Raw genomic sequence first — 27928 nt, 5'->3', positions numbered from 1 at the left:
CACCTGGGCTCTGCTGTTCCTCCTTGCACATAAAAACCTACAGAGCTTCAGCCCACGCTGCCCCAAATTCCTGTAACCGATGCACTTGGGGTGTTAAAAAACACATGGTTCAACGCAGCACAGGTTACTGAACAGCCAAAGCACCACGTTTTATTACTTTCAGATGTTTCTGTACATGTGGGAGCAATCAGTGGTGAAGGGGAGGAGAAAGAACACAAGGCTGTGGCTCCAGCATCCCCTCCTCCTCCTCCCCACATTGGAGCACAGAGAAGGGATGTGGGGACATGAGACACTTCAATGAGTCACCAGAACAAACCCAACGCAGAGCTCACCACTGCGACAGCCCAACAACAGCCACATCTACCCCTTCCCACAGGCTGCTATGGGCAGACAGGGGAGTTCCTAACCCAGGCTTTGCACAAATGATTTGGAGGCAAGAGCGACGGACACCGAGCAGGGCAGCAGCGGGACGAGGCTGACACAGGACACAGCAGCCTGCAGAGGGCTGACAGACACGGAACACCTTTTCCTTTTGGAAACAACAGCAAAACGATACGAGGTCACCTGGGAGCTACAACCTGCCAGGCTGGAAACCCAACCGGCCCAGCATCCAACAGCAAAGCCTGCAGCAAAAGCCCAAGCTGTGGTCCCACAGCTTTCAGCTGCATTTGCAGACAGTGGTGCCAAATGGAAATGGACGTGGAAATGGCAATGCAAGCTGGGGCTTGGCTGGCAAACTGGTTTTTGACTTTACCTAAAAGATCCAGGTGTAGATTTTCAGGAGCTTGAAGCACCCGTTAAGCCCAGCTGACCTGCTACGTCTCCCATTCACACCCAAGACAAAAGGCAATAGGGAAATGTGCAGATCAAGATAATGCGGGTTCTCCTGCTCCTGTATCTGCACAGTGGTTGCAGGGGGGCTGCACCCTGCTGCCATTGCTCGGTCCTGCCCTGCAGAGACTGGAAAAGCCAGAAGGTTCACTCTGAAAGGTGGGAAGCAAGGCTGGAACTCAGGTCATGCAAAGTGATACAGCAACCATTACAACACAGCCTGATGTCTCAGCTCTGGATTAACCCTGTTTTCAAGATGCCAGCACAAAGGAGCAGCCATTCAGACTTGGAGAAGAACTGCACGCTCAGGCCATACAGGAAATATTTCTTTCCAGCAGTTGCAGAGCTCCTGTAAGCTACAAATGGCTGAGGGCTCTGCCTGATGCAAGCAGCCCCAGAGCTGGCAGAACCTATGCAGGCTCCAAGCTGAGGTCAGCCCTTACACAAACCCATCTCCCAGACCACGTCTGCTCCTGCCAAGCCTTGGGGTTTTCCATTGTGAAAGCTTCCACAATCCAACAGACTGGAACAAAGGCAAGAGAGATTCCTAAATCATCCAACTGCTCCCGCTTGAAATCTGCACCCTTACAGCTCAGCCTGCTCCTGTCTGTCTGCTTTTACACAGGCAAATAAGCTGAAGGCTGTGAAAGAATGCACTGATCAGACAGCAATGGGGGTGGGGGTAGGGGGGGAGAAGAGAACACTCCCCTGCAGCTCATTCCCTGTGTTAACCTTCACCCAAATACCATTTCTCTCTGCCTGCTGCTCTCTCCTCCCAGGAAAAGCAATTGCAGACAGGTAAGAAATCCTTCAAACAAAAGCAGACTCACAAAAAATGTTTGCAATTCAGCACAGCAGGAAGGGATTCCCACTCCATTTGCTATTGCTCTCATCCCAAATCTAGCTCTGAGACAGCCAGGACCCAGAGCCTGGCGTGGAGCAATGCCACGTTCAATACCCTGCTGAGGATTGAGGATGCTGCCAACCTTCAGGATGCATCAGGAGAAAGGGAGATGGAGCATCTCGGTTACTGAAGGTCCATTTAATCCAACAGGAACCACAGCTGGGTTGGATGTTACACCACAAACACAACGCAACAGTGAGCAGAGAGAGGAATGTCAGGAGCCAGCGATTCCCTATTAACACTGAGTGCCAATGCTCTGGCAATGAGCAGAGTGCTCCGCAATTTGGCTTTCCTGCCTCTAATTCCTGCATTTCCCACCCCGATGTGTTGGGCAATGGGCACAGCACAAGGCCACAACTCACATGTGAAGGAATGAGACGAGGAGCAGCTCTCCATCACAGGGAATTCTCCACCTTTACCAGCTCTTCACATCGCTTCCCTTCGGTCCACCTGCACCTCCAACACACCAGAAGCTCAGGATGGCTTTGGAGAACTGCTGCCCATTACAGCTTTAAGCCAGGAACAGAACTACGCCTCAACCAAACAGCATTAAATACTGCCTCCACCATAGAGCACAAAGGGGTTCTGGACACAGGGTGAAATGGAATAAGATTTCAGACAACCACCAGCAACACATCGAGAGAAACTGCTCCAATAGGTGCCAGCTCTTTATGCTCCAAAGTGATTCTTAGGAGAGGGGAAAGCAATCCGACCAACTGCCTGCAGGTAACTTAACCCTGAAGAAGCATTCTCCCATGTAAGTGCAGATTTAGGTGGCACCGTGGAAAGCAGTGAGATGATGTAGGAAGTGACATTGAAAACAAGGTGTATCCTCCGCTACTGGGGAATCAGCTGCCTGCACCTCTGCATCCACATGAGGACTGACTCCAAGCTCTTCCAGGAATTTATCTGCTGCACTTCTTGCATCTTTTTCACCCCAACGATGCCGATCTCTGCTCAGTCATGTGTGGCAGCTACACAGAGGGAAGCATAAACACATTCCAGAGGCAGAAAAGGGCCAAATAGGCAAACTGCCTGTTATTCAGGCTATTTTTCCTCAGTGAAAGCTTGAAACGAACGTTAAGAAGACTGTGAGATTCTGAAATGGAGCTCAGGGTTCCCACCGCTGCCTTTTGGTTTTACCCTCTGGTCCAGATTTGCACAAGAAAGCAGCGTTAGTTTCCTTGCACAGCTTAATCCATAAGGCTGACGCTGGTGAGGCAGAACTTGAGCTTCCAACGAAGCTGATTCCCCCAGTGCTTTAGGGGAAGGAAGCAAACACATAAGAGAAACAAAACAAAAGCCAAAGCGAAGGGGCACTTTAAAAGACCATCAGATGAATCCACGGAGAAATCCTGAAGCCTTTGGAAATGCTGCAGTGACTTTGCTGGCTCTGGATTGTCAACAACCCTTCTGTGCTTGGGTCCAAGAAAGCCTGAGAACCAATGGAGGTCGATATGACTGTGCTTGGGGTTTCAGGAGGTCTTTGCTTACGGCAGCAGAGAAGAGCCCGCTTCTGAGGGCCTGAAGAGCTTTTCATGGTCTTCAATACAAGCTGCTTCCCAGCAAGGAAGTCCCTAAGCACGGACACGTCGTGGAGAACTGTTCTAAGGGATGATGAACCTCACACCAACTTCTCACTGCTGCTGAACCGGAGAGATGAACAGATATGGGATACATCACAGTGGCCTCTGGTGCAGTTTATTTACAATATGACTCAGTGCTGGAGATAGCAGGGTATTAACAAGCAGGAAACACGCTAGGAGGGAAAAAGGAGAGTGGAAGAAAAGGTCACATTCAAAAATCAAGGTATTCTCTGCAGATCTTTGGTTCTGCCTCTTCCCTCTCTCATCACTTATGCACCACCCTAAGCCATTTCCTTCCCCTGGTCCTACATTTCTACTGCTTCACCCCCAAAGGCACAGGATAAAGGGGAAAGGACACATCACTCAGCAACAACCCTTTAGCGTAGCCAGTCCTACAGCACTGTGCATGCTGGAATTTATAGCTTCTGATGAAGAAATCTCAGCTGCAAAGCAAGAGAAGTTCTCAGCACTGCTCACTGAAACCTGACAGCTGACCCTGAGGCAGATTAGTACCATGAGTGTGGTCTGAGCACTGGTTTAGTTATTAACTTTATGATGCTGTACCCTTACGAGTCTTTCCAAGCAGCCTCATCAATAACAACCTGCTCTCATTGCTGTACAGAGACTTGGCTCCTATAGTTTAGTTCAATACACCTGAGGCCGGCAGACAAAGTCTGCACAACAAAGCACAGAGCTTTACCTGTCTGATTTGATCAACATTCCCTGGCCAAAGCAGCGTGGTGCAAGTTGCTTACAAGGCACGAGGCCTTGACTATGTAAATAAAAACCTGCTTAAAGCAAATACCGCACAAAGCTTGTAATTTTGCCTCCTGGCCGGCTATAGAGAAAGGAATCAGTAAAGCGAGATCTGCCTCACTCCTCCCCTTCAAGGAAGAAGGTTTCATTAACACGAGACAGTGTGTGAAAAGTTGACAGTGAACACAAACATCCAATAACTCCTGGCTGTGATGCCAAGCTGTTTGTTTAGATGTGGTTTCAGCATTGTGCCAGAGCTCCCAGCTACCTCCCACACTGCAAAGCCACAAAGGCACGGCGAGAGCAAGAGCTCTGCTCACAGACTGCCCAGCTGGAGCACTCACAGAGCCTTACCACTGGAATCCACCGATGGGTTCTGTAAACCTGTGACGGATCAGGAACGTCGCGACAGCTTCAGCAACCTGGAGGAAGGAAAACTAGGTCAGAATTTAAAGGGATGTGAAGACGACAAGAAATCCAGAGATTTCTTCCAGATCCAGATTTCCAGATACTGAAAATCCAACAACATTTAGGTCAAAGCTCTTCCTTCAGATTGGTAAAGCGAAGCACTGGCAGGCTGAGTTTTGCACTCGTGGTGCAGAACAAGCTTTAAAACCAATCTTGTTCCCAACCACAGGCTCCACTGACGCATTCATCCTCCTGTCAGGACACAAACAAGCAACACACAGCAGCCGCTCTGCTCCCTCATTCTGCAAACTGTTTTCTATAGCATTTGTTTCGTATTTGGAAAACTTGAGCCACCCAACTCAGCACAACACAGATGAGCTCCAAAAGTTGTGGCTTAGTGCTAGCAAGAGTGAAAAGCTTCTCGAGGGAAGGCAGGAGGTTAAAGGGAACCACGCTCCAGATGGTAACAGTTAGTTCCATCACCACCAGCTTGAGAATGAAACCCCTAAGCTAGCCAAGCTCTGTATCACGCCTAACATCTCAGCTCAGGCTTTCCAGTCAGCTTCAAAATATGATGAAATCCAAGCTGCTCTGCAGAAAACTAGTGATGGTATCACGTCCAAAAGGCTGCTGTGGTGTAAAAACTGTGCTTCACAGCAAGCAATGGCCCCTGTTGTGTTGAAGCAGTGGATGGATGCAGCTTCACCCCCAGGCAGAGCTCACCTTGTCTGGAGCATCTTCATGGACTGCATGGCCGCACTGTGGAAGGACTTGCATCTGAAACTTCCCTGCAGATCAAGAGAGTCATCACTTTTTAAGCAGCCCTGCTTCCTAAACAGCAATAGTTTAGGGAAATAAACCTCACCTATACAGGAAACAACAGACACTGGACCCTTAAAAGCACTGTGAATTTATGAACTCTTCTAACAAGGATCCTGCATTCTTTACAAGCCTGACTATGAGCATTTAAAAGAGCATGGCCTGCAATGTGAGGGAGGGGATCATCCCCCTCTGCTCTGCCCTTTGAGGGCACTTTAACATAACCTTTATCCTGCTGCCCTGCGCTGCTTTCCAGTACTGACTGCCCTGCAAATCCATGAAACCAGGACAAGAAGAAAACAAAAATGCATTCAAGGAGATGCAGAATCTTTATCTGATAGAAACATCCGGAGACCAGACAGTTCTGGATGGTCTCAAGTGTTCTAATCTAGGAATGTCATTAGAATGGGAGAAAATAACAGATTAAAAAGAAAGCCTTGCAGAACATCATCCTGATCCCCTAAGAGGAACGCGGCAGCCCCAGTGATTGAAACATCAGTCACCAGACTGAACAAAAACCATGGAGAAGCCTCACCACTGCTTCTCATTTAACCTCTTCCTTCTCAATTTCTCCATCTTCCCTATTACCACACACAGGCAATAGTTCTGGATAGATTACATTTTCATTGTGCATTTGCTTTGAAATACACTGTACCTGCTAACAGGCTGTTCCCCCCACATCTTTGTTCATGTACCCACAGCAACAAGTTGTCAGCCAAGAAGAGCATTACAGTAACAATATCAAGTATTTACCTTGCATCTGTCCAATTGTTAGATCTTTATCCAGCCTGTCAACACCTACAATCAAATAAACAGAGGTACTGGAGATAATACAGTAAGGATGTAAACTGAGCAGAGCTTTATAAGGCATCGTGAAAGAGAAATGTTGGCATTAAAAGAGAGTGAACCAAACATAACCACTAGAACATTTCACGGCTGCACCATCATTATGTGCTGTCTTGATAGTAGAGGCTCTGACCTGATTCCAAATATACGTGGTTAAAGCTGACTGGTTTAGGATAATTCATCATACACAGAACAGTCAGAGTGGAAGAAACGGGTGCAGCAATCTGAGAGGAAGACTTGAGCCAAATGCTGACCTTATTTTCTATAACACAACTGGGACACCACTGAAATGAGCTGCTGCTGAATTTAAGCCAGATACGTACCAGCTAAAAGCAAAAGCTTTGGAGTTGGACAGCTTAGGAAGAGGTTAGATAAGCCCCTGAACCATCCGTCCCAGTACTTCTCTGTTTTCGCCAGCTCAATTCGCCACGTGTATAAGTGCTCCTTCTTTGTCTGCAGGGAGGAAAGAGAGCTCTGCATTAGTGATCAGTGGAACGGCTCGTGTAAAATGAACTCCATATGGAAGCATATGTAGAAAGGCTGGCTCCCTCTGGTGGATTGCACACTCTCAGCAGCCAGTTTTTACTCCTCGTTTCCCATCCAAATCACAACCAAAGTATACAAATAAGGAGTGAGAAAGTCAGTGGGAGCTGCACCTATAGATTGAAGAACAACTGCGTTTTCCAGGGCATTGAATTTTCTGCTTTTTGCTGGCACAGTTTGTGCACTGTCTGAAAAACAAGGGGATATATCAGCTGCAATGATTTCCCTTGAGGAATTTATGTTCTACAATTGATTGTACAACCTCCCGAATGCTGACGGGGCTTTGAAATAAGCCAAAATAGCACGAAGGCTCAGTACTGAGCACCCCTCGTTCACAAAAGCCCCGTTTCAGGTCACGTGCATTCAGAGCACCTAAGAAAACCCAACAACCAAGTGACAACCCATGATGGAATCAGTGAGATGAGGCCAAGAAGGAAAACAAAAGTCCCAGTATAAAGCTTCCACTGGAGTTGCTCTCATTTATATCACTTGGATAACTGTGGATTGGGGAAGTGCCATGCAAACATACACTGAAACACAGCAAGAAATTCCCTACCTCAGTGTCATCTTCCTTCTTCCTTTTATTGACAGAGACTCCACCTTCATCATCCTCTTCCTCCTCCTCCTCTTCCTCAATAATGCCCTCCACGATGGCTTTAGGACCTTCAGGACTGGCAGCTTCTTCACACCTGTGATAATAAACCCAAAAACTGATTCCCTTTCCAGAACCAAAACGTCGCTGACCTAAAAGCTGTCAGCGATTTTCCAACCACTGGATAAGAAAAATTCTCCCCACAAGCTTAGAAGCAGCTGAGGATGAAAGCTGCAGCCAGAACCAGCCATGAGACCTCTGCAGCATGTGCACCCTCAGTGCAAACATCAATGCAAACAGCTACTTAAAAGAGGCAGCAGTGATCAAACAAGCAACAACAGCTCTTCTTAGCAAAGCACATGGACACCTTTGTAAAGGTTTCAATACATTAAGGATTAGAGTAGCACAAGCAGATCAAAATGACCCCCCCCATCTCACCTTAGACCACTCCTGTAATGCAGAACTGAACCATTTCTAAAATGAAATGAAAGGCACTGTGCCCAGAAAGCCAACCCAATTTAAGCTAACATTTCTGACATCAGACTAACACTTATGTCCTTAATGTGGACAGAATAGAAGGCAAAAGGGAAGGCAAAACAAAGAGCACATGAAACTTCCATGTTCAGGAGTATTTATGCTTTGCAGTAAAGGTATTTGTAAAACAGAAGATTAAAAGAACTTGAAATTAAAACAACACAAAACAACCTACTGTTTGACTTGACCGACCATAGAAACTCTGGCAGATTCCAGGTTTCTTATTTGTCCACTTTTTACACTAGAAGAAAAAGGAAGAAAGGCAGAGTTACTAAATGAATTGGTGGTTAGCAGGTCTAGGAACAGAAGCAAAACCAGATGATTGTACCCAAACCACCCGTGCTCAGGAGTCATTCAGAATGAGTCACACCACGTGCCAACTTACCTGAATCACCAGCTGCCACTGTAACTATGAATCTAAAAGACACATAGGAGAAATGCTGGTGGGATTTTGGAGCAGCTCTTGGATGATCTTTCTCCAACACCAAGCCAACTCCCAGGAAATTAATCCTCTCTTGTCCCATCAAATCAGCCAAGCAATTGCTGACAAAACCACTTGAGTGGTCAGCCATTCCACCAGCATTGCGTAGCTGGGGATAGGAGAGCAAAAGGAAGAACCTGACAAATGTTACCAAGTTTGTTTCCTTCAGGATTCAAGCTGAAAAAGCCACGTGATTACATAAGCCCACACATTACCTCCATTCGATTGCATTCTCAAGTGACTTGAATGTTTTGGGACGACTCCTTAAGAAGTTCTGCATGCTGTTCAGTGCATCCATGGCCGTACCTAGAAAGAAACAGTTTTATGACATCTAGTGTAATCATTATCATGTTCGTCTATACAGAATTGGCTACCAGGGAATACCCCCAGGGGAAGCTGGGGTTCAGATTGGATTTAATGCAGTTAAGCAAAATACAGCTTAGCACACCAAAGCCTACAGTCCTACCTACTCCCACATTATTAAGTTCACATGTAAGACATCTAGGCAGTAAGAAAAAGCAGCAATCACTCATTGACCACGCATTATATACATAACAAAAATACTTCCCTTGATCCCAAGAAAGTGCTGCAGCCAAATTCTGAGCACAACAGCAACCACAGACCCCACCCAGCAGAACTGAAAGGAGGATTCCCCTCTAGAACAATCATTTCACATGGATAACTTCTGCTAAGAGGATGGAACTGGCATATATTTAAGAACTGGCTGAGCTTTATGTACTCAGGAGTTTAGGGGATAAGAACAAAAAGGTGAGTATGAAAGAAAGAACCATATCCAAGCGTACAGGCTTACCTTCCACAACATCTATCATGCACAGGCCCAGTAAACTTGGCACCAGGTTTGCGACTGCTGTGTGCACTGCAATGGCACCACCCATGCTGTGCCCAATCAGCATGATAGGGGGAGGAAGGTCTCCATACAGAGCTTCAACCACGTTCCCAACGTCTCTGCCAACAGAAGGTGAAAGCATAGTCAGCATCTCTACCTTGACATATGTCTGAAGGAAAAAACACAGATCCAAATCCTCTCTTATCTAACCCACATACCAATGGGACAAGTTTATTGTCTCATCACTGTGTAGCTCCATTTAACCACCAACACAGGAAATCATTTGAGCTGATGCTTTCCTGAACAAGCATGCAATTTTCCTCTTTATAAACAGAAAGGGCTTAATTAATTGACTTTTTTTAATTCCCAAAGAGGACGTATTAGATTGACATCAGTTGGTAGGAGTTTTAAATAGAAGGTGAGAAAAGCATTGCATTCTTTTGCATGGAAGCGTGGGCTAAAAAAATTCACAGCTCTAAAAGGAGAAATCTTTTGCAAGTAAATAGAGAAAAATAGCCAAGAACTATGGATGGGTGCAAAGATAAACAACAAGCAAAGGTTCAACCTCTCACTGGAGCACAGACAGTACAAGGCAAGAAGAGATTTCCTCTTCTCTTCTACAGGGCACCTGCTTTAAGCTGAAGCTGTCACTGCTGTACTTTAAGGTAGAAGGAACACCTGAGTAAGCTTGCACATAGTAAACCATCAGCCAAAAGAAAGGCTGAGTACTTTGCTCTGTCAAAGAGAACATGACCAGAGGATTTAATAAAAGATTAAAGCCACAATGTAAAGCTCCCATTTAAAGACTAACAAGGAATAAACTTTGAGCTCACTGCTAAGACGACAAAGAGGTTTAGAAAGAAAAGGCAACTTGTTTTCCTCCATGGCGTTGCAAATCTAAAAAATCCCAATTATTTCATACAGCACCTCCTTAGGACAGTGATGTACCGGGATCTGACAAGCTGTAAGCAGCAGCAATAAGGCACACAATGGAAGTCAGACTGCATTTCACACATGGCCTCCCCACAACAAATCCAGTAGATTTGTTCATAGGAAGGTTACAAAGTCCTTCCTGGTTTAATTGTAGTGATAGGAAAGAGACTCTTTGTACTCAATGTAGATATAACAAGAAGCGCTTAGTAGGAGCTGCTTGCTTTACTGCAGCTTGTGAAGAAGGGGATTTGCATCCCAAAGCAGGTCAGGACAGTCTGCAAAAGCAACCTGATCAAGTGACCCATGCTGGGGGGATGCCACCAGTCCAATCATAGAATGATAGAATGGCCTGGGTTGCAAAGGACCACAGTGCTCATCCAGTTCCAACCCCCTCTATATGCAGGGTCACCAACCAGCAGCCCAGGCTGCCCAGAGCCACATCCAGCCTGAACTTGGATGCCTGCAGGGATGGGGCATCCACAGCCTCCAAGGCAGATACTCTCTGACTGCTCCAAAGCAGAAGAACCACCACCAAACTGGTCATTTCAAGCTAAGATACCCAGATCAGCCCTGCCTGAGGAATGCCTTTTCCCTTCTATTAGGATATCTCCAGTGTTAATGAGCACTGGAGGTTTAAAGTGCTCACTGCAGTGAAGCTGCTGATCTGTAACGTGGCTTTGAAACTAAGGGGAGACCTAAAGAATGAGTCCACTGTGAAATATGACTCAGCTAACAGAGGTATAATTCTAAAGAACCTTTACAGCTATGTGAAATGAAAGTATCTTCCAGTTCCCTTGAAGGAAGGTTTTGTGTCCTCTAAAGTTTATCATTCAATCAGGAAAATAGATACGTGGAAAGTGAAGTGCTGAGGGGAGCACATAAGCTTCCTTACTTTGACATCGTCTCCGCAGACAAATCTTCAGGATTCCTAACTTTAGTTTCTCCTGAAAGAACAAAACAAGTTAAATTCCTGTAAGCTGAAAACCTTCAGACCTCTCAGGACATAGAGCAGCAATGAACAAAGCTTTCTGGAACAGTTAAGAAAGACTCCATTTCAGTTAACATGAATAATTAAGGAACCCAGAATTAACAGAAACTCTTGGTACTTTATCACATTATGGCTTAGGGGAAGGAACAGTCAAGGGGAGTGTTTCCATATTAACAACGTGCCTTACAACTGAACAACACGCTTTATTTCTAATGGTAAAGACCTCCTTTAGGTTATGAAAATATAGAGGAGGGGTTACTCCCCTATATAGAGGCCTTTATATAGAGGCCAACATGTAGGAAGGAGCAAGCCCACCATCACCTTGCACAATGGCACAGGGAGCTGAGGGTGCTCATACATGGGGTTACACCACTCACCCCATCCCTGCCACTGAATAAAAGAAAATAAGGATGCTTTCAGGATAATTTCTCACTCATTTTGGGAAGGATTCATTACATCTCCTTTAAAAGGCAAGACAGCAAGCAACGTGCTTATATGACATTTAAAGTCCTGTATTTACTGCACTTACCATGGCCTCGGAGATCTAAAGCCACAATCCTGCACTGAATCCTGCTGATGATGGCAGACTGCAAGGAAAAAGGACAACGTGATTTGCAAAGTGCCACAGCTCATCTGCAAAAGGATTAGCATCATTAAGCAGCAGCAAAGACCAGCGTGGTGGGACAGAACCTCCACTACCAACAGCTGAACCTGCAGGTTGAGTCCCATACGAGTTACCCCCAATGAACCAGAGCTCCATCCTTCCTATTGTTCACATCATCCCTGAGAAGAACATTTATTTTATTATGCTTTAAGATATCTTGTGTTTCCTAGGAAAGCCAAATTCAAGCTCTGTAGCAGCAGATCAGATGCTGAAGCAATGCTCCCCTCTCCCAAGCCACACGGGCTCCAAAATTAGCCCCAGCTATATGGAGGCCATGAAGATGAAGCAGCTGCTTTGCTGTGCTTATTCACTTGGATCTCATAGAATGGAATATTACAGCAATGCTGGAATGTATAAAATTGATTAGTCTAAAGATGTTGGAGGGGGACAAGAGAGGAATCTTTTTAAAGCAAGGCAATGATGACTCTTATTTGTTACTGACAGCTCAATTTGCATAAGTTATTTCAGGCATCGCAGTGATTAAGCAGCTTTCTTTATTGGAAGGAAGACTTCTGTGTTAAAGAATCATTGATTATTGAAATATCAGCCCTGTAGGAGTGGGAGAATTTACTGAGGGACTGTTAATACAACTTCATACATAAGGGGCAGATCTGAAAGGCAACCAGTCCTCCAATCTGGTTGTTCAGCTCTTGACGAGTGCAGTAGTTGTGATTCAAACAGCCACAAGTTCATATTTCAGACCTCAAAAGTCACCCCAAAACCTCCATTTGCAAACTCGAAAGCAATGACTTAACACAGCAGATGAGCTGCCTTCTGCTAAAGATCAAACCATTGTCATCAGAGAGCGAGGGAAGAGGTTCACCACTAACATGACACCACAGAATGGGAAGCTGTCCAGCACCCTGAGCTGTATCCAAACAGAAATATTTTGGGCAAGAGAAGTACAAGCACATCATGCCAGGCCAAGAAGGAAAAGAAAGCAGCACCCTGGCTCTGCAGGCTATTCTTCTATTTATAGGTTCTATTTATATTCAGCACCTCCCAGTTTGGGGTTTTCATGTTTGGTTGTTCTTTTGCGTGTGAATTTTATATATATATATATGTGTGTGTGTGTGTGTGTGTGTGTATGCATTTAAGTTTGTTTGGTACTTTAAGCATGAAGTTTAATACCCGGTTCATTTTACTTAATTGCTTAGGACGGACATTATCTTCAGAACACCCCCAGGAAATAATGTAATGCCAGCTGCATGAAGGCAGAGCTAATTATTGTGCCCACTTCCCTCCCCAAAAGCACTGTCAGGTTTGTGCTTCTCACCCAGGGTAATCTATCTTACCTTCATCAGCTGCCAACAGTAACACCAAAAGCCCAAAAAGCACAGCGTTATAATGGCACTCATTCCACTAAATCCAACAAGCTTGAGATTTTTTAAGTGTGAAAATGGTTTTGCTACTGAAAATAAGAATTCTAGAGAGGGTGGTGGCATCTTGTAGGAAGACATTCAACACAGAGAAGTGTGGCTTCATACTTCTGCCTCTGGTTAAAAGCAATGGCCTTCAATCCAACTGTTTAAGGCTCTTGGAAACTATAACCAATAACAATTACTTGACCATCTTGGCAACAGATGATCTACAAGCAGGTAAGGACAGGATTTAGTAAGAAAGAGGTTTAAGACAAAGTTCAGCAGTTGCTGAAGACACACATCTGTACTAGCACCTGGGTCAGCTCCTGCTGCTCAGAGATATGATTTAGCAGAGGGTTGCTAGAGTTAGGATACTATGGTTAGGACTTTATGATCTTTGAGGTCTTCTCCAACCTGAGTAACTCTATGACTCTATGATAAATGAACTAAGTTAGGTGTCTAACTAAGAGATTTTTCTTAACCTGCAATGCTGTAAATCTTATTCCTTAGCTCTGGTTTTGCTGTTTTGCTTTGCTTTGTTATACAAAGGAACAGGTTTGGAGATAGAACTTTTTCAATCAGCCCATGTCCTCGCTTCTCTTGATCCGACCTCCATCCACATTTCAGAGAGCAGCAAATGAGACTCATTGAACAGAACCTCAACCGTGTAAAATAAGAGCGTTCTGATGAGATCCAAGTGTTGAGAATTGCAAAGCAGCCTTCCAAAATCAATCAATAAATAACCCCCATGGGTAGAATATGGTGAGATTTGCCTGAGTGCTTCATTAAAACATGCGAGTTATGTGGAAGTTTGGGATGCTGCTGCTAATTAGTGGCCTAAATGATACACCTTTGCCTGTCTAATATATACTCTTAGATGGCTTGAGTCAGGTGCATACCAGCAGATCATAATGTAATGTTTTCTGCATTAATTTTCCCTATGTTTAACACAATTGAATGGTCAGCAGCCCTCCATGCTTAGAAGCCTAAACCTGCATATAGACGTATCTCTATAAATCAACAGTTTACTTACAGTAAATACAGCCCAGGAAAGAGCAGAATGGCCTCCACCATGTAACAGCAGTAGGACAGGTCCCTCCAATCCGCTTTTGTAAATTCGAAAAGTGTATGAACAGTTAAGGACATTTCATGGTTACATTTTAGATCACAGTGTTTTATTTCTATGCTTGAGCTCTCCAGGCTTCATTTCTGCCTCTGTGTGATGGGTTTGTGCAAGGATAACCAGGACTAAACTGAGCTTCTTTGAAATTTCAGAGTTCTTTTCCTACTGTGCAGGATTTCCCCCTCCTCTATACATACCTACACACCTCATGCCTAATCCCTTTCTTCACAATCTACCAAAAGGAAGCACAAGCTTCTGTTAAAGATCACAGGTAACACAATAAACCTTAAATAACTGAGATTTGCTTGAACTGAAGATGCCCACATACACCACCTAACCAAACAGGTCCATTACCCTCTGCACTACTTATAAAGCTTCAGTGGACTTGATGATCTTCAAGGTCTTTTCCAACCTGGGTAATTCTATAATGCTTCACAAGGAATGCAGATGTGATGCACGTCACAAAGCATTCACAGCTGGAACTGAATAGGCAGACTTAATGAGAACATGAAATAATGACTAGGTGAGTAAAACAACAAGAAGAATCCACATTTTAAAGCATCATATGCTACGCAACAGAGAAGGAATTGAAGTGTTAATGGGGTTGAAATAGTCTGGAAATCTGGTTTTCTTAATGGATATACTAAAGAAGGATGTGCACACTTAGAAGTTATACAACTACTTAAACTACATGGTTTGTATCACTTAAACACAGACAAAACAATCTTCAATTTTGCAAAAAGAAGACCTGGAAGTACCTCTCGTGCCACTTCTGTCAGACTTTAAAGGCGAGGCTGGATCAGGCCCTGGGTAACCAAATCTACCTGTGGTGTCCCTGTGCACTGCAGGGGAATTGGACTCAATGGCCTTCAGAGGTCCCTTCCAATTCTAAGGATCCTATGATTCAAATTGAGCACATCAATGAGGATTACAGCCATAGGCTGGATTAGTCCATAACAGGAAAGCTTGTAAAAAGGAGTCATCTTGAACAGAAGTATAAAAGCACTACGAACATTTGGAAAAGGAGCAGGAATCTTGGAAAGCAATTACCAAAAACTAGTTGGACATTGCTGGACATCTCTCCCTCGTCCATACAGATGTGGTGCTGCCAGCAGGGAGAAGTTTCCCTGTCTGCATATCAAACTGGGGTACAACAAATAGCAACACACATGCATGTATCTTTGTATGAACATACAGGAACAGAACCTACAGGTTGACTTGTAGAAGGGTCTTGGAAACCCGCAGGTATTAACTTTCTTTTAGAGTTGAGGCCCATATATTGTACTGCTGACACTGGATCTGAATGTACAGTTTAACAACTTCCACTTAACTGTCTTAATAAAACTTAATACAAATCAATAAACATCAATCCTGATATGTTTTCAGCTACATGAACTAAGAGTTCTTCATCTGCAAAATACCTTATTGAGCAGTTGGAAGTACTTACTGAAATTAGTGATTACTACTGCAAAAGAACCAATCTCATGAACCAGCCTTGCTATGTGTCTTGGAAAGCTTTGATAGCTGATCCATACGAAGAGGGGGGAAAAAAGGAAGATGAGAAGAAATACGTGAAAAGCTGAATAGAACCCCATTAAACTCAACAGATATGTGATGCTGCCCCAGTCACTACAAACAGAGAAGTCTTAATCTGAATAAAAGGATATATCCTTGCCAGTTTCATTTTCCACCACCACGTCTTCCATAGATTCAAAGTACTGGCTCCAAAGCACTGGGGTGAAGTCACGCTTTCTTCCAGGGCTGAAAGAAAAAAAATCTCCATAATTAAGAGGTGTTATAATTAGTCTTTCGTTGCAATTGGCATATATTGAATAGACCAGTGTTACACAATAATTTAGGATCAGAAGCCAGTGATACGCAAGTGAAATTCCCTTCCAATATAAGGGATTTTGGAGTCAGAGACAAAATGTCTTCTTTGGTCATGGTTCCTATTGAAGAGATCAGAAGAACCAACATGAAGACTAATGGAGGCAGAATGAGAATACTTCATCACAAAGCAATACCAAGGAAGACCAAGCAATGGCAATTACGACTATACAGACCCACATCAAAGGAAAAGCAGGGAAGGAGCAGAGCAAATATTTAAATATCCCATCACAGCACAAACTCTCAAAATGCAGCAACTACAGACCAGCCCCTCCAAAAGTCAGCAGCACTATGTCCGTATGAAATGGTCCTGGTTGCCCAAGGAGGCTGTGGATGCCCCATCCCTGCAGGCATTCAAGGCCAGGCTGGATGTGGCTCTGGGCAGCCTGGGCTGCTGGTTGGTGACCCTGCACATAGCAGGGGGTTGGAACTGGATGAGTACTTTGGGCCTCTGCAACCAAAGGCCTTTCTGTGATTCTATGATTCCCTAGTCCTAATGGGAGTAATATGGTGCCGACGTGACTGGGAATGCAGGAAGTCATCCAAAATATGACTCAGTCTGTGAATCATAATTAAAAAAGCAAAGAATGTCCTTCTCAGAAGTCACCTTGACATCACAGCTTTGCAAAGTAAAGTGTCAGCTGTATGCCACAGGATGCTACCAATCTAGCACGGGATACATGAATTAAGCATCTTATTAAAAGCCAAATTAGTATTTGTTGGGAGATGACAACTTTCCTACAAAACCCCTCTAATTTTGGAAGAAATATCATTCCAAGTCAAACTGTCCTAAAAACGTAAAACCCATAGAATGATAGAATGGCCTGGGTTGCAAATGACTACAGTGCTCATCCACTTCCAACCCCCTGCTGTGTGCAGGGTCACCAATCAGCAGCCCAGGCTGCCCAGAGCCACATCCAGCCTGGCCTTGAATGCCTGCAGGGTTGGGGCATCCACAGCCTCCTTGGGCAACCTGTTCCAGTGCGTCACCACCCTCTGCATGAAAACCTTCCTCCTAAGATCCAACCTAAACCTCCCCTGTCTCACTTTAAAACCATTCTCCCTTCTCCTATCACTGCCCACCCTCACCAACAGCCGTTCCCCCTCCTGTTTATACACTCCTTCAAGTACTGGGAGGTCACAATGAGGTCTCCCTGGAGCCTTCTCTTCTCTAAGCTGAGAAAAGCTTGTATTTTAAGTTAAGGACCACAATGACAAGACTGCATATCAGATACTCATAAGACTTCCATGGAAGAACAGGCTTCCAGGCTTCAGTTGACACGTGTTCACAGGTTAATCACAAAATAACCCAAGTTGGAGGGATCCATAAATATCACCAAATCCAATACTATATAATTGCCATAATTCATGTTGGGTTGTGATCTTAGAGGTCTTTTCCAATCTTAATGATCTATAACAATGTCTATAACCTCTGACTATGACTTGCAATAGTGAGATCTGGGGACCAGGGCTACTACAACAAAGCCCGGGTCTCCCAATAACGCATTTCCAACACACCAATCACAATCTTTATCCCTCACACGCAGAGATCCAACCTCTCTTTATAGCAATACTAATTTCTGCCACGCTTTGTCGACAATTACATAACAAAACACAGCAACAAACGATGCCTCAAATTAGCAGCACTAATTTCAGGCTGCACCCAGCATCTTGGGGGTGCAATTCACCTAAATTATTGGGTGAACATAGAAGATGTGTGCTGTGGACATTACGCAACCCAAGACTCTCAAAGGTGTCCAGCTGACAAGCCAATTTCTTCTTTGCTTCCATCAAAAGGTGCAGCTGTGCCATTTCCTTGCACTGCCATTACTAAAGAAAGGCTTTGCAATAAGAGCTTTCCCAATGACTCAGTTGATGCAAAATCTGTTTCCTCAGCTGAGTGAACGGATCCATTTGCTAAGGCTAAAAAAGAGTAGTGCTTAATTTTGGCAATGACATAATCAAGCTAGATTCAAGCCCAGTACACAGGATGAGTAACAGTGCAGCATTTTAACAGCCTTTTTGCATTGAACCTCTTCTGGGGGTGGCAATCAGCACACAATATGGAAATCAAGCATGGGCGTGGGGGTGAAAGAACTTCACTGAATAAAATCTCTCCCTCTGAATTCTTGGCTTCCTAAAGAGAGAGAAATGAACACACAAAGCAGCTTTTTCAGTTTTTGAGAAATAAAACTCCTATTTCCCATGATATTACGAGAATAAGAAACATCAAACAACCACCCCCTGAATATTCCAAATTCACTTCTGTGGGTTTCCAGACTTTGCTATTGTTCTTGTCAGACTTTGATTAAATAAAAGATGTCACACACATATATATGTAAACTCAGAAAATCTCTTCTACTGCCTCAGTTTAATCTCCTTCCAAAACAATAACTAATGATAAACTTCATAAGCAAAGACTTGGCGTGAAACGCAGTCAACTCAGATGATTGATAACAGCTTCAAGGTTAGATATTAGACAATGATTCTTCTCCCAGCAGTGATAATACACTGGTACAGCTGCCCAGGGAGGTGGGGGAGTCACTGTCCCAAGAGGTGCTCAGGGACCATGGAGCTGTGGCACTGGGGGACGTGGTCAGTGGGCACAGTGGGGGAGGCCTTGAGGATCTTGGAGTTCTTTTCCAACCTTAATGATTCAGTGATTCTAAGGTACCTGATTTCCATGGTTTATCATCTATAGGACCACAAGAATTGGTATGATGAGAGAAAGTAAAGCTCCATCCGTGTCATAACGTGGAACCAAGAGTGCTCTGGAAAGGGTTAAGGAGGGAGCAGGGTATGACATGCCTCCAAATTCTCACTGATGGGATCTCCAGAGGCCACATCCTCAGCACCGTGCTGCACTAATGGAGGACAGATCCCATTAGTTTGTCACATAAAATTCCAATCACTTCCAGCCAGATCTACTTCCACAGCACCTGCGACAACAGCGCCACAAGTTAATTAGGCTTGCAGCTAAAAGCAGTGCTTCGTTTGCTTTTAAGCCCACACTGTCACAGTGTCTTTGCCTGTTCTTTACAATATTAATGACTGCACAAACCTTTGTTACAATTCCCCTGCTTGGACACATGCTTATCCAGCTCAGAGTATTGCTTTATTCATTTTCCCCTTGCCTGGAAGCCACCCCAGCCCCTATCACGCTCATTTCTGGTTCTTGCTGGAGATGGAGCAAACATCCCACAGCTTGGACCATTTCCCATCTCCTGCTTTTCTATAGCTGGGATGTGCAGTTAATGACAGCAAGTTTCACCACCCTTTAAAGATCCCACACTTCAGTACAGTCTGACTTCTCTACAGCACATTATTCCTGGTTTAATGTTGGACTGTCCTCAATAATTCCACGTGATGGGCAGATATCATCAGCCAACTGGCTATGCTCATTCCAATATAACTCATACATCTGGTAAATAACTCCCTGTAACCTTCCCTTCATTGTGAGAGGAGAAAGCGTTAGTTGGAATAACATATCTACGGCTGGAATCAATCATTAAGGATATAATTGAAGAGGGTTCCAAAAAATACACAACTAAGATTGGAAAACAGGGTCTATAGTGAAAGCCTAATCTGGTTAAATGCAATGTCAGGAGTGATGCATATCAGAGGACTGGAGAAAGAAGGTAAATCACCTCATTTCGTAATTACTCTTTAGTGTATTTGTTCTCCATCTCTCTGAGATCAATCTGGAAACACTGATATCATTCTCGGGCTTTTTAGGCTGACCTGATACATCTCCTCTTGGAACTAACAGGCCCTCCAGTTCCCAGGAGCACCAGTACAGTTGCTGTATGTAGGATCATAAAATCATTAAGGTTGGAAAAGACCTCTCAGATCCCCAACCCACCCCACCATGCCCACTGACCACATCCCTCAGTGCCACATCCCCACTGTTCTTGTATGCTTCCAGTGATGGCTGCATCCCTGGGCAGCCTGTGCCACTGCATCACTGCTCCTTCTGATTTGTCTGGGTAAAAACCTGAGCGAGATATAAAAACAAAACAGAGAAAACAAGGGCAGAAACGAGAGACTTGTTATCTCCAGCACTGTCTGTGGAAGGTGAAGGCAAGCGGAAGGTCTATTGCTAAGCTTCTGTAAGGTCTATTGACCACCTCCAGCTAAAATGTTCATGCAGAAGGCAGTCAGGTGCTGACACAAAGACAGTCCCATGAAGGATAACTCACAGGTTGTAAGAGCGAGCCATGAAATCAGAGCCAAACTGGAACCTTGCCACTCCACTTCTTGTCATATTGCTTGATTTGGCATTATTAGCAACCACTTCAAATTCAGTTTAATAGGAGTCAACAGCTCCTAGGAAGTTGTGTGTCAGGTATATGACATATCTGGAAACAATACATACCAAAACTCCCATGTTTTTAGGAAGGAAGGGCAACCTGGGAGTTGAGAACTACAGTCATCTTTGATGTAACCACGTGCAGATTGCAATCTAAACAAAGTTCTTGCCTCCAATCCACACCGATGGAAAACATGAGGGACCTCCAATTTACTACTGAACCCTACAGAGGGCAAGAATAAAAGCATTGCTTTCCCACGAGACAGCTGGTGAGTGTGTCTGAAGTACACAAAGCAGCACAGAGCTATGAGAAACTGATTGAGTTTGTTGTTTCTTGGAATTAATACCTTCCATCCATTATTTAGAGCTGCTTTTCTAGTGGTGCATCAATGCAAACAAAACCAGAAGCAAGCCCAAGTAAAGAGCAGCTGTGATTTTGCCCCCTTGATGTTGCAGCAGTGTTTGGTTGACCAAATATTTAAGCTGATGGAATTAATTACTGCTTTTTGAAGTATCCAGCAGACCAAAACAGAAACCGATCCATCACAATGAAATCTGAAAGTCAAAGCCAGCTGCTGCGTGAAGCTGGAGTTACAAAAGAACTTCTGGGCTCTCTCTACAGCTCGTTTCATCCTATTGTGCTGTTTGTTCACTGCATACAGAAAATGGATCTGAAAAGCAAACCATCCCAGAGCAACTGGAGCCCAAATATCTCACCCATTTGAACTGGGAATAATAGTAAATATATATATACTCATATCAAGCAGGGAGAACTATCTTTAGAGATTCCTTTTCCTTAGAGGTCATTTACAACTACGAAAGCAGTTACAGAACATCACATGCACGGATCATGATGTATAATCTTTGCATTGTTCTTAAAACCTGACCAAAGGAAATCAAATATAATCTATTTAAGAATTGCCACGGCTGACGAGATGTATTTTAAATAAGCTAATTAAATTGGCAAGAATAGCATGTAATGTAGAGGCAGAAAGCCTCCAACAACTCTCAAAGTCAACTCTTTGCAAGGGCAGATAACAGCAGGACAAGGGGAAATGGTTTCGAGTTGAAGGAGGGAAAATTTAGGTTGGGTATCAGGGGGAAGTTCTGTGCTATGAGAGTGGTGAGGTGCTGGAACAGCTGCCCAGAGAGGCTGTGGATGCCCCGTCCATCCCTGGAGGTGTTCAAGGCCAGCTTGGAAGGGACCCTGGGCAGCCTGGGCTGGTATCAGTGTGGAGGTTGGTGGTCCTGTGTATGGTGGAGGGTTGGAGCTTCATGATCCTTGACGTCCCTTCCAACTCAAATGGAAATCAATGCAATGTGCTGTGAAATCCTACAGAATCCCAGCATACGCCTTGTACTACCACAAGAGCCCAACAAAACTACATTGCAGCAGTCATTTGAACCATGCAGCCCTGTGTTCTTGCTTCAATATTTATACCAGTGTCCTATGCTAATCAAGGATTCGATATCCCTGCTGCTTCACAGTGCTGATTTGCATTTCCCCGTGCATTGCTTTGCTGATATACTGCCAGAGGTGTGGAGGAGCCTACAGATGCATGAATAGCTGAGATGCATAGAGCAGAGCTGAGCTCAGCCCCATGGGGCATTCCCAGAGGCACAGCACAGCCACTTTTGGCCACCTGAACTTCTCGAATGAGACCTCCCAGTAAAGAAACACAAGGAAGAGATCAGACTGGAATATGATAAGAAGATACAAGTCTGTTCTCACCTATTTGGATGTAGTAATGGGTGATAGCTTATTACAAACAAAACATTTGTGGAAACATAGAATGGCCTGGGTTGCAAAGGCCCACAGTGCTCATCTAGTTTCCAACCCCCTGCTATGTGCAGGGTCACCAACCAGCAGCCCAGGCTGCCCAGAGCCACATCCAGCCTGGCCTTGAATGCCTGCAGGGATGGGGCATCTGTGCTTTTGGCAAAGACTTCCTTACCAAGCTGATATCTGAAAACAGTGCTTTGAAAAGGAAGCATCCTATCCTCGCAACTTGCCTTTACACCAAGGATGGCCGATGTCTGAGATATCTCAGTGCTGCATTCAGCTGTTTTTTCCTGCTTGCAGTCTCACTGCACCCTCCGCTTTCAGACACCCCATGCAGTAATGATAGCACGGCCTGCCTGGCTGATGAAAAAGACAGAATTCATATAAAATATAAAGTGTACCCAACATTCCAATGAGAGGAATGGTGCACAAGTAGCAAAGCATTTATCTGCAGAACAACCAGTTTGCCACTGCTGCTGGAGATTGAGTTTAAACACGTTCTAGTTAATGGCCCTGCTTCCAAGATAAGAAATTCATCGGTGCCCAGAAACAAAATAGATTTATAAATAAAAGATTATAGCAGAGCAAACAAATCTTTCTCTAATTTTAATTACTTTTGCTCCCCATAAGAGTTCGATTTTTAAGGGATCACTTCAGTAGAGCCTTCTATATTTGCCAGTGGTGGAAGTCACAAACTTGTTCAAGTATAGCTGATCCCATCCTCCTTTGGTAGCTAAACCTAATCTTATCACCCAGAGGGTGGTGACGCACTGGAACAGGTTGCCCAAGGAGGCTGTGGATGCCCCATCCCTGCAGGCATTCAAGGCCAGGCTGGATGTGGCTCTGGGCAGCCTGGGCTGCTGGTTGGTGACCCTGCACACAGCAGGGGGTTGAAACTACATGATCATCGTGGTCCTTTTCAGCCCAGGCCATTCCATGGTGATTCTATGAAAACAATCTGAGAAGAGTCATTAAAAACAAAGAAACCATCTACTGAGATGTGTGTTTGTGGATGGTAGCTTCATTCCTACATGAAATAATCCTTCCAGTCCACAGGTGTGTGAAAGCATCCAATGAAATCCCATTTCCGACTGTGGGCATTGCTGTCCAAAACCAACCTTAATGTAGGATGAGATCAACAGGAGGGGAGAAGAAAAGGTGGCAGGAGACAAAGCACTGAGTCCACAGAGCAACCAGAGCTATGTGACCACAGTGTGACTATGAACTGCTCCCAGCTGCTACCAAGGGGAAAGATATGTGATGTTTTGATCCCCCACCCACAACAGCAGACTTGATATCAGCAATTCCTGAAGGATTTTGTGGTTATAAAACCACAGATAACCAACATCCCTTCATGGTCGCTTCCCTCTCTGACATGAAACCTTACCAAGATTGAAAGGATAGGAAGCATTACATGGATTACAGCACTGTGACCAAGAAGCGCTCAGCCAACATAAACATTACCCAACTGTAGAGATACCCCCCAGATATCCATCATCAAATCAATTAAAATCAACTTTGCAGGTGCTGAATTGAAACGTATCCGTTTATCCGTCAAGAAAAAGCGAAGCAAGAAGTATCACAGGTGCTGGATCTGCACCTCATTAAGCCTGGACCTTAAAAGCCTTTAATTTTATTATTTTCCTAATTAAAATGATCATGAGAGTGGATGTCCGGCAACAACACTGACTTGAATAATACCAACATTAGAGGTCTTTATGTTTATTACTGAGCTATGAAGACTTAATTAAACAGGGCATTTGTTTAGAGTGCCATCATGTGAACACTGATTTATGGAAAGAATGAGCTCGCTGGCACAAAACTGCTCTAAAATACATCCAAACTTGGTTAGTCCCATTTGAAATGGCATAATTAAATAGTATTAAATCTAGCCTTACGTGTACCACATACAACCTTCTGCCTGCTCCTGTGTAATCCCATGACTCTCACAACAGAACTGAGTGAACTCATGTTTTACAACACAACATTCAGGACTGTTTCCTTCTCATGAATCCCTAAATACCACTTTTTTGATCAGCCTCAAAGCCACGCCATTACTTACATACAGAGCTTAGCTTTAGTATGATCCATATTAATAGGAAATAATATACTTCATGGAGATTTGTTAGAATTAGTTCAGATTCTAACTAAATCAATTGCACCGTATCCATTCAAACACACAGGAAGGCTATAATGTAAAAGAAGCACTTTATGCTTTAAGGGAGAGAACTACCTGTCATTTAGATGCCTTTCACATCCATAAACAGCCAAACATTTTATCTCAGTCTTTTTACAGCTGTCGTTTTCGTTCTTTCTCTCAGTTATCTGATTTCATGCATCAAGGCAAAGGAGATCTCCTGTAGGAATTGTAGGATATATTTAACCTCCAAATGGAGCACTCGGTGCCATCGGGAGCTGCACAACACACATCTGGCCCTCACAAGCTCTCACACAGAGGGCAGCATCCCTCCAAGTGTCAGCCCGTGGTCCTGTCACAGCCCAGATCTCTGTATAGAAAGTCAGACCCCACTTAAAAAGCATTTTCTCTAGGTTTAACAAACTGCTCCTGTTTCTGTTATTCTACTCAAATCTATGCTCTCCTCCCTTTTGCATGGGGCTGACAGGCAGCAGCCTGAGCCCATGCCCTCCACTAAAACCAGCTTCCTTCACCCTACAAAGCACCCTGCATTCCTTCTCCCATAACAAGGCACTTGCTAGGAGCACAAGCTTCTCCCTCACACCTCTGGAGATGAAGTTACTGTTATTCTTCAATGCTCTCCTATTTGCAATCCACTTTCTCCCTCTGACTCCTCGCTAAAGCACAAAGCTTTTGTCAAAGCTGTTCTGGTCCAGCCAGTCCTTGTCAGCTCCCATCCACACAGCATGATTCCAGCCCATCTTCTCTCATGCTTCCAAAAGATGTTCTCACTCCTGTTTAAGAGATTTGACATCCCTTTATCCTGTGTTGTACTGGCCTGTTCCAGATGAAATGCTGCCATCACTCGAAGCACAGCCTTACTCTCTTGGCAGAGCTCACCTAAGTTATAGCTTCATATAACCTGAGATTAATAACATTCAAACAACATTTTTAAGCACTTCTCCCCCTCAGCCACGATTTCACTGACTTTGATGTCCCACCACAATATACATATACCACAACACATAGACTCACCCTTCAAACTAGAGGACTGAAAGAAGAGTGCCACCAAGGGGCAATGGGATGCCCCAAGACACCAATTCTGACTGAATCACAGACATATAAAATAGTTTGGGTTGGAAGGGACCTCAAAGCTCCCCCCAGCCTCACCCCCTGTTGTGAACTGGGTGCTCCTCATCAGCTTAGGTTGCCCACAGCCTCATCCATGGCCTTGGATACCTCCAGGGATGGGACACTCATAGCTCTGGACAGCAGTGCTGGGGCCCTGCCTTCTTCCCCTGAGTAAAGAATTTCCTCCTAATATCTAAGCTAAATCTCCCTTGTTATTTCAGCTTGCCAGCCCTGCTGCTTTGGCTCTGAATCTCATTGGATATAGGGAGAACTCCTGAGAACAGAGCTGAATTCTGGATAATGGTTTTAATCCAAAAGAGGGAACATTTAGATTAGACACGAGGAGGAAATTCTTTCCTTAGAGAGTGGTGCAGCCCTGGCATTGCTGCCCAGAGGTGTGGGTGCCCATCCCTGGCAATGCCCAAGGCCATAGATGGGGCAACTGGGCAATGAGACACGTCTATACCAATGGAGAAGCTGGAGCTGAGGGGAAGGGGGGGGGGGGGGGGGGGAGTGGTCTGAAGGCTCTTCTAACCCAACTACTCCCTCACTCTATATTTTCTATGCCATTCACAAAGGTCCACCACAATTACCATCTCAACACAGCTGCCACCCGCACACAGAAAGGCCTTCACACCCCAACCTTCCCACTCCCTCACATCATACATCAGCCACCACATTCTCCTTCCCCTCCCACCTCCCGCAGGCACAAACCACCTCCCCAAACCCCCCATATACACACAACTCCCCCCCCCAACCCCCCTATAACACACAACCGCCCCCCCAAGCCCCCCTATAACAACACAATGCTCCCCCCAAACCCTCCTATATGACACATAGACAACGCCTCCCAAAAAGCCCCCCCCCCCCTCCTCCCCCTTAATTTTAACAACGAGGACGACCTCCCCCAACGACGCCCTATAACACACAACCTCCCCCCAAACCCCCCTATGTAACACAACAACCCCTCCCAAACTCCCCTATTAACCACACAACCCCCACCCCAAAACCCTCCCTATAACACACAACCCCCCCCAAAAGCCCCCTATATAAACACAACCCCCCCCCCAAACCCCCCTATAGCACACACACCCCCCCCAAACCCCCTATAGCACACAACCCCCCATAACAAACCCTTAATAACCAAAACCTCACCCCCCCAAACCCCCTCTGACACAGCAAATCCCCTATAAACACAACCCCCCCCCAAACCCCCCTATAGCACACAACCACCACCCCCCCAAACCCCCTATAACGCACAACCCACCCCGCCCAAACACCCCTATACGCACAAATCTCTCCCCAACCCCCCCTATAACACACAAATCCCCACCCCAAACCCCCCTTATAACACCACAACCCCCCCAAGACACCCCTAGTAACACCCCCCGCAAACCGCCCCTATTAAGAACACAACTCCCCCCCAAACCCTCCTATAACACACAATTCTCCCCCCACCCCCTCTATAACGCACAACCCCCCCCAAACCCCTCCATATAACGACACAACCGCCCCCAAACCCCACCTATAACGACACAACCCCCCCCCCAAAAACCCCCCTATAACACACAACCACCCCCCCCCCGAAACCCCCCCTAAACACACAACCCCCCCCCCTCAACCCCCTATAACACACAACTCCCCCGCCCCAAAACCCCCCTATAACACACAACCCCCCCCCCAAACCCCTTAACACACTACCTCCCCCCCAAGCCCCATAACACACACCGTCCCCCCCAAAACCCCCCTATAACACACAACCACCCCCCCCAAACCCCCCTATAACACACAACCACCCCCCCACCCATAACCACACCCCCATAACTATACACACAAATCCCCCCCCCAAACCCACCGTATATAACACAGCAAATTTCCCCCAAAACCACCTATAACACATAACCCCCCCCAACCAACACCCCCTATAACACACAACCCCCCCCAAAACCCCCCTATAACACACAAACCCCCTCCCCAATAGCAACAACAGCCACCCCCCAAGCCCCCTATAACACACAAGCCCCCCCAAACCCCCCTAATAACACCAAACCCCCCTATAGACGACACAACCCCCCCCCCATAACACACAAACCCCCCCCAGGCCTCCCTATAACACACAACCCCCCCATAACACCCCATAGAACACCTCCCAGCCCCACTCGTTACATAGAACCCCCCGAATCCCCCCTCCCTCCTTCCCCACAAGCTCCCGAATGACGAAGGCCTCACCCCTCCCCTCAGACCCTCCACCACCCCCCCTCCATCCCTTACCTACCCCATACGCATCTTGGAGCCGGACTGACCGCCACCCCCAGGTAAAGGAGGCCTCGTTGGGAGGCGACCCAAGTGTAGCTGCTTCTCCAGAGCCGACATAACGCTAAACAGGACGCGAAGCTCCTCGCCAACCCTCACACAGCGACTGGGCCGCCACAGCTCCGCCCCAACCGGAAGCGCCTCTCTCCACA

General features: G+C 45.4%; 1 protein-coding gene across 1 annotated transcript; it reads right to left on the bottom strand.

Annotated features, from left to right (window-relative positions):
• Positions 1–124: 124 nt before the first annotated feature.
• On the bottom strand, positions 125–27928 carry PPME1 (protein phosphatase methylesterase 1). The gene is made up of 14 exons (XM_015852646.2): positions 27739–27928; positions 15884–15977; positions 14127–14219; positions 11598–11655; positions 10973–11024; positions 9112–9266; positions 8516–8606; positions 7995–8060; positions 7250–7382; positions 6474–6603; positions 6058–6102; positions 5209–5273; positions 4432–4499; positions 125–3494 (listed from the first exon to the last, which is right to left on the bottom strand). Exons 1-14 carry the CDS (start codon positions 27834–27836, stop codon positions 3476–3478), a joined length of 1167 nt encoding a protein of 388 aa, XP_015708132.1. The 5' UTR covers positions 27837–27928; the 3' UTR covers positions 125–3475.

The sequence above is a fragment of the Coturnix japonica genome, chromosome 1, assembly GCF_001577835.2.
Source record: "Coturnix japonica isolate 7356 chromosome 1, Coturnix japonica 2.1, whole genome shotgun sequence".
NCBI classification, from domain to species: Eukaryota; Metazoa; Chordata; class Aves; order Galliformes; family Phasianidae; genus Coturnix; species Coturnix japonica.
This window is presented reverse-complemented; position numbering and strand designations above follow the sequence as displayed.